This window comes from Ascaphus truei, chromosome 22 (genome assembly GCF_040206685.1).
Source record: "Ascaphus truei isolate aAscTru1 chromosome 22, aAscTru1.hap1, whole genome shotgun sequence".
Lineage (NCBI taxonomy): Eukaryota > Metazoa > Chordata > Amphibia > Anura > Ascaphidae > Ascaphus > Ascaphus truei.
The window spans coordinates 13,135,432-13,148,703 of NC_134504.1; the positions used below are offsets into that span (position 1 = coordinate 13,135,432).

General features: G+C 54.6%; 1 protein-coding gene across 1 annotated transcript in view; it reads left to right on the forward strand.

Moving 5' to 3' along the window:
* Positions 1-3,466: 3,466 nt before the first annotated feature.
* Positions 3,467-13,272, forward strand: part of ENGASE (endo-beta-N-acetylglucosaminidase) — a 41,401-nt gene continuing 31,595 nt past the window's right edge. Inside the window, exons 1-3 of the mRNA XM_075579751.1 lie at positions 3,467-3,597; positions 4,211-4,780; positions 6,366-6,406. Coding sequence (XP_075435866.1) covers positions 3,467-3,597; positions 4,211-4,780; positions 6,366-6,406 — 742 coding nt within the window. The remainder of the gene's footprint in view (positions 3,598-4,210; positions 4,781-6,365; positions 6,407-13,272) is intronic.

A 13,272-nucleotide genomic window follows, 5' to 3' on the forward strand; every position in this document is an offset into this window, starting at 1 on the left:
GCTCGCAGGGGAGGAGCGCTCGCAGGGGAGGAAGTGTTGAAGTATATGGTTTTCCACGAGTTGCTGAAACCTGTGCAGCGGTATAAATGGCTGCCAGTATGGCACCTACCCAGCACCTTGCACCCACCCAGCATCCTGCACCCACCCAGCGCCCACCCTGCACCCACCAGCACCCTGTACCCACCCAGCACCCACCCAGCACCCTGCACCCACCCAGCACCCTGCACCTAGGCAGTATCCTGTGCCCACCCAGCAACCTGCGCCCACCCAGCATCCTGCACCTAGGCAGCACCCTGTGCCCACCCACCATCCTGCACCCACCCAGCACCCTGCACCCACCCAGCACCCTGTACCCACCCAGCAACCTGCAAAATAGGGGTGTCATGTGTCCAATATTGAACCGGACTGTCCTGTATTCGGACACTGTCCAGTAAAAAATTACAGGTAATGCTGGGCGTGTATGTGTATACCGGTATTACCTCTCTGGACGTGTATGTGTATACCGGTATTACCTCTCTGGGCGTGTATGTGTATACCGGTATTACCTCTCTGGGCGTGTATGTGTATACCGGTATTACCTCTCTGGGCGTGTATGTGTATACCGGTATTACCTCTCTGGGCGTGTATGTGTATACCGGTATTACCTCTCTGGGCGTGTATGTGTATACCGGTATTACCTCTCTGGGCGTGTATGTGTATACCGGTATTACCTCTCTGGGCGTGTATGTGTATACCGGTATCACCTCTCTGGGCGTGTATGTGTATACCGGTATCACCTCTCTGGGCGTGTATGTGTATACCGGTATTACCTCTCTGGGCGTGTATGTGTATACCGGTATTACCTCTCTGGGCGTGTATGTGTATACCGGTATTACCTCTCTGGGCGTGTATGTGTATACCGGTATTACTGCACCGACACACTTTATTCGAGCAAATACCCGGTATGTACCTGGCAGATACCTGGAATGCGCCACTCCTGACCTCTGACAAGCCCCGTTGCATTTGCCTTCCCAGCCTGGGTTCATGCCTGGCTGATGGGCGGCTGATCTGTTAAATGATAATGATTAGGATTTAATAGGCTGCAATGCTTCGCGTGTCTACCAGATGGCATAAATTCATGAATTGTAATGCAGTTTATATATATATACTGTGCAGTATTGCAGCCAGAGGGAATAAAATGCTTCAATCCCTGCTTGGAAAATAACTCAATGCACTCGGGCAGAAAACAGTCACAAACCTCAATACACCCGGGTATACCCGAATTCGTGGGACTAGCCAAGCTCGAATAAAGTGTGTCGCCAGTGTACCTCTCTGGGCGTGTATGTGTATACCGGTATTACCTCTCTGGGCGTGTATGTGTATACCGGTATTACCTCTCTGGGCGTGTATGTGTATACCGGTATTACCTCTCTGGGCGTGTATGTGTATACCGGTATTACCTCTCTGGGCGTGTATGTGTATACCGGTATCACCTCTCTGGGCGTGTATGTGTATACCGGTATTACCTCTCTGGGCGTGTATGTGTATACCGGTATTACCTCTCTGGGCGTGTATGTGTATACCGGTATTACCTCTCTGGGCGTGTATGTATATACACCGGTATTACCTTTCTGGGCGTGTATGTGTATATCGGTATTACCTCTCTGGGCGTGTATGTGTATACCGGTATTACCTCTCTGGGCGTGTATGTGTATACAGGTATTACCTCTCTGGGCGTGTATTTGTATACAGGTATTACCTCTCTGGGCGTGTATGTGTATACCGGTATTACCTCTCTGGGCGTGTATGTGTATACCGGTATTACCTCTCTGGGCGTGTATGTGTATACCGGTATTACCTCTCTGGGGGTGTATGTGTATACCGGTATTACCTCTCTGGGCATGTATGTGTATACCGGTATTACCTCTCTGGGTGTGTATGTGTATACCGGTATTTCCTCTCTGGGCGTGTATGTGTATACCGGTATTACCTCTCTGGGCGTGTATGTGTATACCGGTATTACGTCTCTGGACGTGTATGTGTATACCGGTATTACATCTCTGGGCGTGTATGTGTATACCGGTATCACCTCTCTGGGCGTGTATGTGTATACCGGTATCACCTCTCTGGGCGTGTATGTGTATACCGGTATTACCTCTCTGGGCGTGTATGTGTATACCGGTATCACCTCTCTGGGCGTGTATGTGTATACCGGTATCACCTCTCTGGGCGTGTATGTGTATACCGGTATCACCTCTCTGGGCGTGTATGTGTATACCGGTATTACCTCTCTGCGCGTGTCTGTGTATACCGGTATTACCTCTCTGGGCGTGTATGTGTATACCGGTATTACCTCTCTGGGCATGTATGTGTATACCGGTATCTCCTCTCTGGGCGTGTATGTGTATACCGGTATTACCTCTCTGGGCGTGTATGTGTATACCGGTATTACCTCTCTGGGCGTGTATGTGTATACCGGTATTACCTCTCTGGGCGTGTACGTGTATACCGGTATTACCTCTCTGGGAGTGTATGTGTATACCGGTATTACCTCTCTGGGCGTGTATGTGTATACCGGTATTACCTCTCTGGGCGTGTATGTGTATACCGGTATTACCTCTCTGGGTGTGTATGTGTATACCGGTATTACCTCTCTGGGCGTGTATGTGTATACCGGTATTACCTCTCTGGGCGTGTATGTGTATACCGGTATTACCTCTCTGGGCGTGTGTGTGTATACCGGTATTACCTCTCTGGGCGTGTGTGTGTATACCGGTATCACCTCTCTGGGCGTGTATGTGTATACCGGTATCACCTCTCTGGGCGTGTATGTGTATACCGGTATCACCTCTCTGGGCGTGTATGTGTATACCGGTATCACCTCTCTGGGCGTGTATGTGTATACCGGTATTACCTCTCTGGGCGTGTATGTGTATACCGGTATTACCTTTCTGGGCGTGTGTGTGTATACCGGTATTATCTCTCTGGGCGTGTGTGTGTATACCGGTATTACCTCTCTGGGGGTGTATGTGTATACCGGTATTACCTCTCTTGGCGTGTATGTGTATACCGGTATTACTTCTCTGGGCGTGTATGTGTATACCGGTATTACCTCTCTGGGCGTGTATGTGTATACCGGTATTACCTCTCTGGGCGTGTATGTGTATACCGGTATTACCTCTCTGGACATGTATGTGTATACCGGTATTACCTCTCTGGGCGTGTATGTGTATACCGGTATTACCTCTCTGGGCGTGTATGTGTATATTGGTATTACTTCTCTGGGCGTGTATGTGTATATTGGTATAGCGGGTCTCCCCTGGGCCCCCTTACATCTGGGAGTGTGCGGAGGCGACTAAGTCACCGGTGGCTCCCCTTGCAGGGCGCCGCCATGTATAGAGTGCGCTCACATGTGCAGTGTGATTGCGCATGCGCAGAACAGGCGGCCATCCCAGGGAAGGTACCCGTGGGGACTACAGCCCCCAGCATGCCATGGGGCAAAGACCATGTGAACCAGCACAGCCAATGGGGCTACAACCTTCCACCTGCACCCAGAGAGATACTATTTGCGCACTTGGAGCACGCCAGTCGGAGCTGCAACCCCTACCCCTGCACTAGGTCAGAGTACCCTTAGGCCCCAGCTAGGCCCCGACTCCCACATAGATGGTGACTGCGCTAGGGACTTGCCCTTAGATAGGGACATTGCCCACTTAGCATCTCAGGACGCGGCTGCGGACTGATGCTGTGGTGGTCTGGGACCAGGCCACAATACTGAGCGACACTATCCAAGGTTGGGGCCCTCCTACCAGCCACCACCCAACGTGGAGGCGGACTCGTCGCTGATGGCGTGGGACCGAAGGCCTCTATCTACCGTCGGCTTCACCGGATATCGTAGCACCCGGCAGGTGCAACAAGTGCACCAACTGTACACACATTAGTGGGGCAGCGCTGTCTCACAGATTTGGGCGGGAGTTGCTTCTTGTGGACACCAGGGTGGTTGGGTGCCCAAGGGCCCCTCAGGACTGTGAAGGAAGGAGGGAGGACTATATCGCCAGTGTGTGGACACCGGGTTGGGGGTTCTTGGAGGGCACAGCCCAAAGCACACCCGCAGTACCGGCCCACACCACGCCCGCAGCACCGGCCCACACCACGCCCGCAGCACCGGCTCACAGCACTCCCGCAGCACCAGCCCAAAGCACACCCGCAGCACCGGCCCACACCACACCCGCAGCACCGGCCCACACCATGCCCGCAGCACCAGCCCACACCACACCTGCAGGACCGGCCCACACCACGCCCGCAGCACCGGCCCCCACCACGCCCGCAGCACCAGTCCACACCACACCTGTAGGACCGGCCCACACCACACCCGCAGCGCCGGCCCACACCATGCCCGCAGTACCAGCCCCCACCACGCCCGCAGCACTGGCCCACACCACACCCGCAGCACCGGCCCACACCACACCCGCAGCACCGGCCCACACCACACCCGCAGTACCAGCCCCCACCACGCCCGCAGCACTGGCCCACACCACACCCGCAGCACCGGCCCACACCATGCCGGCAGCACCGGCCCACACCACGCCCGCAGCGCCGGCCCACACCACGCCCGCAGCACCGGCTCACAGCACTCCCACAGCACCGGCTCACAGCTCACCCGCAGCACCAACCCACAGCACCGCCCTACACCACACCCACAGCACCGCCCTACACCACACCCGAAGCACCGGCCCACACCAAGCCTGCAGCACCGGCTCACAGCACTCCCGCAGCACCAGCTCACACCACGCAGGCAGCACCGGTCCACCCCACCCAGTCACTGTCACCCAGTTTCTCTCTCCCACCCAGTCATTGTCACCCACCCACCCACTCTCTCCCACCCACCCAGTCACTCTCTCCCACCCACCCAGTCACTCTCTCCCACCCACCCACTCTCAAACCCACTCTCGAACACACTCTCTCCCACCCACCCTGTCACTCTCTCCCACCCACCCAGTCACTCTCTCCCACCCACCCAGTCACTCTCTCCCACCCACCCAGTCACTCTCTCCCACCCAGTCACTGTCTCCAACCCAGTCACTGTCATCCACCCACCGTGATTCACCCACCCACCAACTTTCAACCGTCATTCACCCACCCACCAACATTCAACCGTCATTCAAACATTCAACCGTCATTCACCCATTGTCATTTACCCACCCACTGTCATTCACCCACCCACCCACTGTCATTCACCCACCCACTGTCATTCACCCACCCACCCAACCCATACCCACTGTCATTCACCCACCCACCCACCCACTGTCATTCATCCACCCACCCACCCACCCACTGTCATTCACCCACCCACCCACCCACTGTCATTCACCCACCCACCCACCCACTGTCATTCAAACTGTCATTCAAACCCACCCACCCACTGTCATTCACCCACCCACCCACTGTCATTCACCCAACCACCCACCCACCCACTGTCATTCACCCACCCACCCACCCACTGTCATTCACCCACCCACCCACTGTCATTCACCCACCCACCGTCATTCAAACCCACCCACCCACCCACCGTCATTCACCCACCCACCCACTGTCATTCACCCAACCACCCACCCACCCACTGTCATTCACTCACCCACCCACTGTCATTCACCCACCCACCCACCCACCCACCCACTGTCATTCACCCACCCACTGTCATTCACCCACCCACCCACCCACCCACTGTCATTCACCCACCCACCCACCCACCCACTGTCATTCACCCACCCACCCACCCACCGTCATTCACCCACCCACCCACACACCCACCGTCATTCACCCACCCACCCACCCACCGTCATTCACCCACCCACCCACCCACTGTCATTCACCCACCCACCCACCCACTGTCATTCACCCACCCACCCACCCACCCACTGTCATTCACCCACCCACCCACTGTCATTCAAACCCACTGTCATTCACCCACCCACTGTCATTCAACCCACTGTCATTCACCCACTCACCCACCCACTGTCATTCACCCACTCACTCACCCACTGTCATTCACCCACTCACTCACTGTCATTCACCCACCCACCCACTGTACATGTGTAGGTGGGGACTGCTCTAGAACTTAGCTTGGGTGCACTGTCTGGGGAGGATCTGCTATAATAATAATAATATTAATAAATAGGATTATTCTGTGCTTTACCTTTAAAAGGCGTGGCGGAGGGGGAGGGGGCGTGGCGGACGGGGAGGGGGCGTGGCGGAGGGGGGCGTGGCGGCCGGGGAGGGGGGCGTGGCGGACGGGGAGGGGGGCGTGGCGGACGGAGAGGGGGGCGTGGCGGACGGGGAGGGGGGCGTGGCGGACGGGGAGGGGGGCGTGGCAGAGCCTAACGGCATGGAGGAGAGAGAAGGCGGAAGTGTTGTGCATGGAGCAGGCAATGTATGGGAGTGACAGGATACAATGTGACAGCCAGGGAGCAGCGTGACAGGATACAATGTGACAGTCAGGGAGCAGTGTGACAGTCAGGGAGCAGCGTGACAGTCAGGGAGCAGCGTGACAGGATACAATGTGACAATCAGGGAGCAGTGTGACAGTCAGGGAGCAGCGTGACAGTCAGGGAGCAGCGTGACAGTCAGGGAGCAGCGTGACAGTCAGGGAGCAGCGTGACAGGATACAATGTGACAATCAGGGAGCAGCGTGACAGGATACAATGTGACAATCAGGGAGCAGCGTGACAGGATACAATGTGACAATCAGGGAGCAGTGTGACTGCCAGGATACAATGTGACAGTCAGGGAGCAGTGTGACAGCCGGGATACAATGTGACAGTCAGGGAGCAGTGTGACAGCCGGGATACAATGTGACAGTCAGGGAGCAATGTGACAGCCGGGATACAATGTGACAGTCAGGGAGCAATGTGACAGTCAGGGAGCAATGTGACAGTCAGGGAGCAGTGTGACTGCCAGGATACAATGTGACAGTCAGGGAGCAATGTGACTGCCAGGATACAATGTGACAGTCAGGGAGCAGTGTGACTGCCAGGATACAATGTGACAGTCAGGGAGCAGTGTGACAGCCGGGATACAATGTGACAATCAGGGAGCAGTGTGACAGCCAGGTTACAATGTGACAGTCAGGGAGCAGCGTGACAGGATACAATGTGACAGTCAGGGAGACGTGTGACAGCCAGGATACAATGTGACAATCAGGGAGCAGTGTGACTGCCAGGATACAATGTGACAGTCAGGGAGCAGTGTGACAGTCAGGGAGCAGTGTGACTGCCAGGATACAATGTGACAGTCAGGGAGCAGTGTGACTGCCAGGATACAATGTGACAGTCAGGGAGCAGTGTGACAGCCGGGATACAATGTGACAGTCTGGGAGCAGTGTGACTGCCAGGATACAATGTGACAGTCAGGGAGCAGTGTGACTGCCAGGATACAATGTGACAATCAGGGAGCAGTGTGACAGCCAGGATACAATGTGACAGTCAGGGAGACGTGTGACTGCCAGGATACAATGTGACAGTCAGGGAGCAGTGTGACAGCCGGGATACAATGTGACAGTCAGGGAGACGTGTGACTGCCAGGATACAATGTGACAGTCAGGGAGCAGTGTGACAGCCAGGATACAATGTGACAGTCAGGGAGCAGTGTGACAGCCAGGATACAATGTGACAGTCAGGGAGCAGTGTGACAGCCAGGTTACAATGTGACAATCAGGGAGCAGTGTGACTGCCAGGTTACAATGTGACAGTCAGGGAGCAGTGTGACAGCCAGGATACAATGTGACAGTCAGGGAGACGTGTGACAGTCAGGGAGCAGTGTGACAGCCAGGATACAATGTGACAGTCAGGGAGCAGTGTGACAGCCGGGATACAATGTGACAGTCAGGGAGCAGTGTGACTGCCAGGATACAATGTGACAGTCAGGGAGCAGTGTGACAGCCGGGATACAATGTGACAGTCAGGGAGCAATGTGACAGCCGGGATACAATGTGACAGTCAGGGAGCAATGTGACAGTCAGGGAGCAGTGTGACTGCCAGGATACAATGTGACAGCCAGGATACAATGTGACAGTCAGGGAGCAGTGTGACAGCCAGGATACAATGTGACAGCCAGGATACAATGTGACAGTCAGGGAGCAGTGTGACAGCCGGGATACAATGTGACAGTCAGGGAGACGTGTGACTGCCAGGTTACAATGTGACAATCAGGGAGACGTGTGACAGCCAGGTTACAATGTGACAATCAGGGAGACGTGTGACAGCCAGGATACAATGTGACAATCAGGGAGCAGTGTGACAGCCGGGATACAATGTGACAGTCAGGGAGCAGTGTGACAGCCAGGTTACAATGTGACAGTCAGGGAGCAGTGTGACAGCCAGGTTACAATGTGACAGTCAGGGAGACGTGTGACAGCCAGGATACAATGTGACAATCAGGGAGCAGTGTGACAGCCAGGATACGATATGACAGCCGGGATACAATGTGACAGTCAGGGAGACGTGTGGCAGCCGGGATACAATGTGACAGTCAGGGAGCAGTGTGACAGCCGGGATACAATGTGACAGCCAGGATACAATGTGACAGTCAGGGAGCAGTGTGACAGCCAGGATACAATGTGACAGTCTGGGAGCAGCGTGACAGGTTACAATGTGACAGTCAGGATACAATGTGACAGTCAGGGAGCAGTGTGACAGCCAGGATACAATGTGACAGTCTGGGAGCAGCGTGACAGGTTACAATGTGACAGTCAGGGAGCAGTGTGACAGCCAGGATACAATGTGACAGTCAGGGAGCAGTGTGACAGCCAGGATACAATGTGACAGTCTGGGAGCAGCGTGACAGGTTACAATGTGACAGTCAGGATACAATGTGACAGTCAGGGAGCAGTGTGACAGCCAGGATACAATGTGACAGTCTGGGAGCAGCGTGACAGGATACAATGTGACAGTCTGGGAGCAGCGTGACAGGTTACAATGTGACAGTCAGGGAGCAATGTGACAGTCAGCATCCAATGTGACAGTCAGGGAGCAGTGTGACAGCCAGGATACAATGTGACAGTCAGGGAGCAGTGTGACAGCCGGGATACAATGTGACAGTCAGGGAGCAATGTGACAGTCAGCATCCAATGTGACAGTCAGGGAGCAGTGTGACAGCCAGGATACAATGTGACAGTCAGGGAGCAATGTGACAGCCGGGATACAATGTGACAGTCAGGGAGCAGTGTGACAGCCAGGATACAATGTGACAGTCAGGGAGCAGTGTGACAGCCGGGATACAATGTGACAGTCAGGGAGCAGTGTGACAGCCGGGATACAATGTGACAGTCAGGGAGCAATGTGACAGCCGGGATACAATGTGACAGTCAGGGAGCAGTGTGACAGCCGGGATACAATGTGACAGCCAGGATACAATGTGACAGTCAGGGAGCAGTGTGACAGCCAGGATACAATGTGACAGTCAGGGAGCAGTGTGACAGCCAGGATACAATGTGACAGTCAGGGAGCAGTGTGACAGCCGGGATACAATGTGACAGTCAGGGAGACGTGTGACTGCCAGGTTACAATGTGACAATCAGGGAGACGTGTGACAGCCAGGATACAATGTGACAGTCTGGGAACAATGTGACCGGATACAATGTGACAGTCAGGGAGCAGTGTGACAGCCGGGATACAATGTGACAGTCAGGGTGCAGCGTGACAGCCAGGATACAATGTGACAGTCAGGGAGCAGTGTGACAGCCAGGATACAATGTGACAGTCTGGGAACAATGTGACCGGATACAATGTGACAGTCAGGGAGACGTGTGACTGCCGGGATACAATGTGACAGTCAGCATCCAATGTGACAGTCAGGGAGCAGTGTGACTGCCAGGATACAATGTGACAGTCAGGGAGCAGTGTGACTGCCAGGTTACAATGTGACAGTCAGGGAGCAGTGTGACAGCCAGGATACAATGTGACAGTCAGGGAGCAGTGTGACTGCCAGGTTACAATGTGACAGTCAGGGAGCAGTGTGACAGCCAGGATACGATATGACAGCCGGGGAGCAGTGTGACTGCCAGGTTACAATGTGACAGTCAGGGAGCAGTAAGACAATCAGGGAGCAGCGTGACAGGTTACAATGTGACAGCCAGGATACGATATGACAGCCAGGATACGATATGACAGCCAGGATACAATGTGACAGCCAGGATACAATGTGACAGCCAGCATACAATGTGACAGCCAGCATACAATGTGACAGCCAGCATACAATGTGACTGACAGCATACAATGTGACAGCCAGCATACAATGTGACAGCCAGCATACAATGTGACAGCCAGCATACAATGTGACAGCCAGCATACAATGTGACAGCCAGGATACGATATGACAGCCAGGATACAATGTGACAGCCAGGATACAATGTGACAGCCAGGATACAATGTGACAGCCAGCATACAATGTGACAGCCAGCATACAATGTGACAGCCAGCATACAATGTGACAGCCAGCATACAATGTGACAGCCAGCATACAATGTGACTGACAGCATACAATGTGACAGCCAGCATACAATGTGACAGCCAGCATACAATGTGACAGCCAGCATACAATGTGACTGACAGCATACAATGTGACAGCCAGCATACAATGTGACTGACAGCATACAATGTGACAGCCAGCATACAATGTGAGTGACAGCCAGCATACAATGTGACAGCCAGCATACAATGTGAGTGACAGCCAGCATACAATGTGACAGCCAGCATACAATGTGACAGCCAGCATACAATGTGACAGCCAGCATACAATGTGACAGCCAGCATACAATGTGACTGACAGCATACAATGTGACTGACAGCAATGTGTCAGCCAGCATACAATGTGACAGCCAGCATACAATGTGACAGCCAGCATACAATGTGACAGCCAGCATACAATGTGACTGACAGCATACAATGTGACAGCCAGCATACAATGTGACTGACAGCCAGCATACAATGTGACAGCCAGCATACAATGTGAGTGACAGCCAGCATACAATGTGACAGCCAGCATACAATGTGACAGCCAGCATACAATGTGACAGCCAGCATACAATGTGACTGACAGCATACAATGTGACTGACAGCATACAATGTGACAGCCAGCATACAATGTGACTGACAGCAATGTGTCAGCCAGCATACAATGTGACAGCCAGCATACAATGTGACAGCCAGCATACAATGTGACAGCCAGCATACAATGTGACTGACAGCAATGTGTCAGCCAGCATACAATGTGACAGCCAGCATACAATGTGACTGACAGCATACAATGTGACAGCCAGCATACAATGTGACTGACAGCATACAATGTGACAGCCAGCATACAATGTGACTGACAGCAATGTGTCAGCCAGCATACAATGTGACAGCCAGCATACAATGTGACAGCCAGCATACAATGTGACAGCCAGCATACAATGTGACAGCCAGCATACAATGTGACAGCCAGCATACAATGTGACAGCCAGCATACAATGTGACAGCCAGCATACAATGTGACAGCCAGGATACGATATGACAGCCAGGATACAATGTGACTGACAGCATACAATGTGACTGACAGCATACAATGTGACAGCCAGCATACAATGTGACTGACAGCAATGTGTCAGCCAGCATACAATGTGACAGCCAGCATACAATGTGACAGCCAGCATACAATGTGACAGCCAGCATACAATGTGACAGCCAGCATACAATGTGACAGCCAGCATACAATGTGACAGCCAGGATACAATGTGACTGACAGGATACAATGTGACAGCCAGCGTACAATGTGACAGCCAGCATACAATGTGACTGACAGCAATGTGACAGTCAGGGAGCAGTGTGATTTACAGGGGGCAGTGAGGCAGCCCCAGAGAGGTCATAGGTCAGCTCAGCAGTCAGATTACAGGAGGACACCTTAGGGTTAGGTGTCCTGGGGCGCCCCGGTCCTGCTGCACCCGAAAATGAGGGGATTTGAGTTAATGTATCAAACGTTACCAAACGTGGCGCTGTGACAGGATCTTTCCACGAATCCCTTTGCTTAGCGCCGGTCTCTTGTGGTTGCAGTTTTGCAGCTAGGCGGCCATCTTTTATGGACCCGTTTGTATAGAACATTCCACGCTGCATTAACCCCTTGAGAGCAACCAAACTCCTGCAGTGTCGTGTAAATGACCCAGTCCTAATGAGAACAGACCGGGCGGCCGCGAGGGGGCTGTTATATAGATCTGAGCATCATTTACCCCAAAAGCCTCTCTCAGGAGGGAAAGGGGTTAAAAGTCAGCCGGAGTCCCAGGGTATGTGGGTATCTGCTGAGGTAACGGGGTTCACCCTCTTCCTGGGGTCATTGGGACCCCTGGCGAGATGCTGCTCTTTGTAGTTGGAGAGGTCACACTGAGACCTTTGTTCTGAACCTTATATCACACATCCCCACCCCCATACCAGCCCGGTATTGAGGGAAGAGGGAGCCCGATATTGGGGGGGAGGGAGCCCGGGGGGGAGGGAGCCCGGGGGGGAGGGAGCCCGGTATTGAGGGGAGGGGGGAGAGGGAGCCGATATTGGGGGGGAGGGAGCCCGGTATTGAGGGGAGGGGGGAGAGGGAGCCAATATTGGGGGGGAGGGAGCCCGGTATTGAGGGGGGAGAGGGAGCCCGATATTGGGGGGAGGGAGCCCGGTATTGAGGGGAGGGGGGAGAGGGAGCCCGGTATTGGGGGGAGGGGGGGGAGGGGGGGAGGGAGCCCGATATTGAGGGGGGGGAGGGAGCCCGGTAATGAGGGGATTGTGCACGGTATTGAGGGGAGGGGGGGGGAGGGAGCCCGGTATTGAGGGGAGGGGGGGAGGGAGCCCGGTATTGAGGGGAGGGGGAGGGAGCCGGTATTGAGGGGAGGGGGGGAGAGGGAGCCCGATATTGGGGGGAGGGAGCCCGGTATTGAGGGGAGGGGGAAGAGGGAGCCCGATATTGGGGGGAGGGAGCCCGGTATTGAGGGGAGGGGGAAGAGGGAGCCCGATATTGGGGGGAGGGAGCCCGGTATTGAGGGGAGGGGGGGAGAGGGAGCCCCGATATTGGGGGGAGGGAGCCCGGTATTGAGGGGAGGGGGGAGAGGGAGCCGATATTGGGGGGAGGGAGCCCGGTATTGAGGGGAGGGGAAGAGGGAGCCCGATATTGGGGGGAGGGAGCCGGTATTGAGGGGGGGAGAGGGAGCCGATATTGGGGGGAGGGAGCCCGGTGTTGAGGGGAGGGGGAGAGGGAGCCCGATATTGGGGGGAGGGAGCCCGGTAT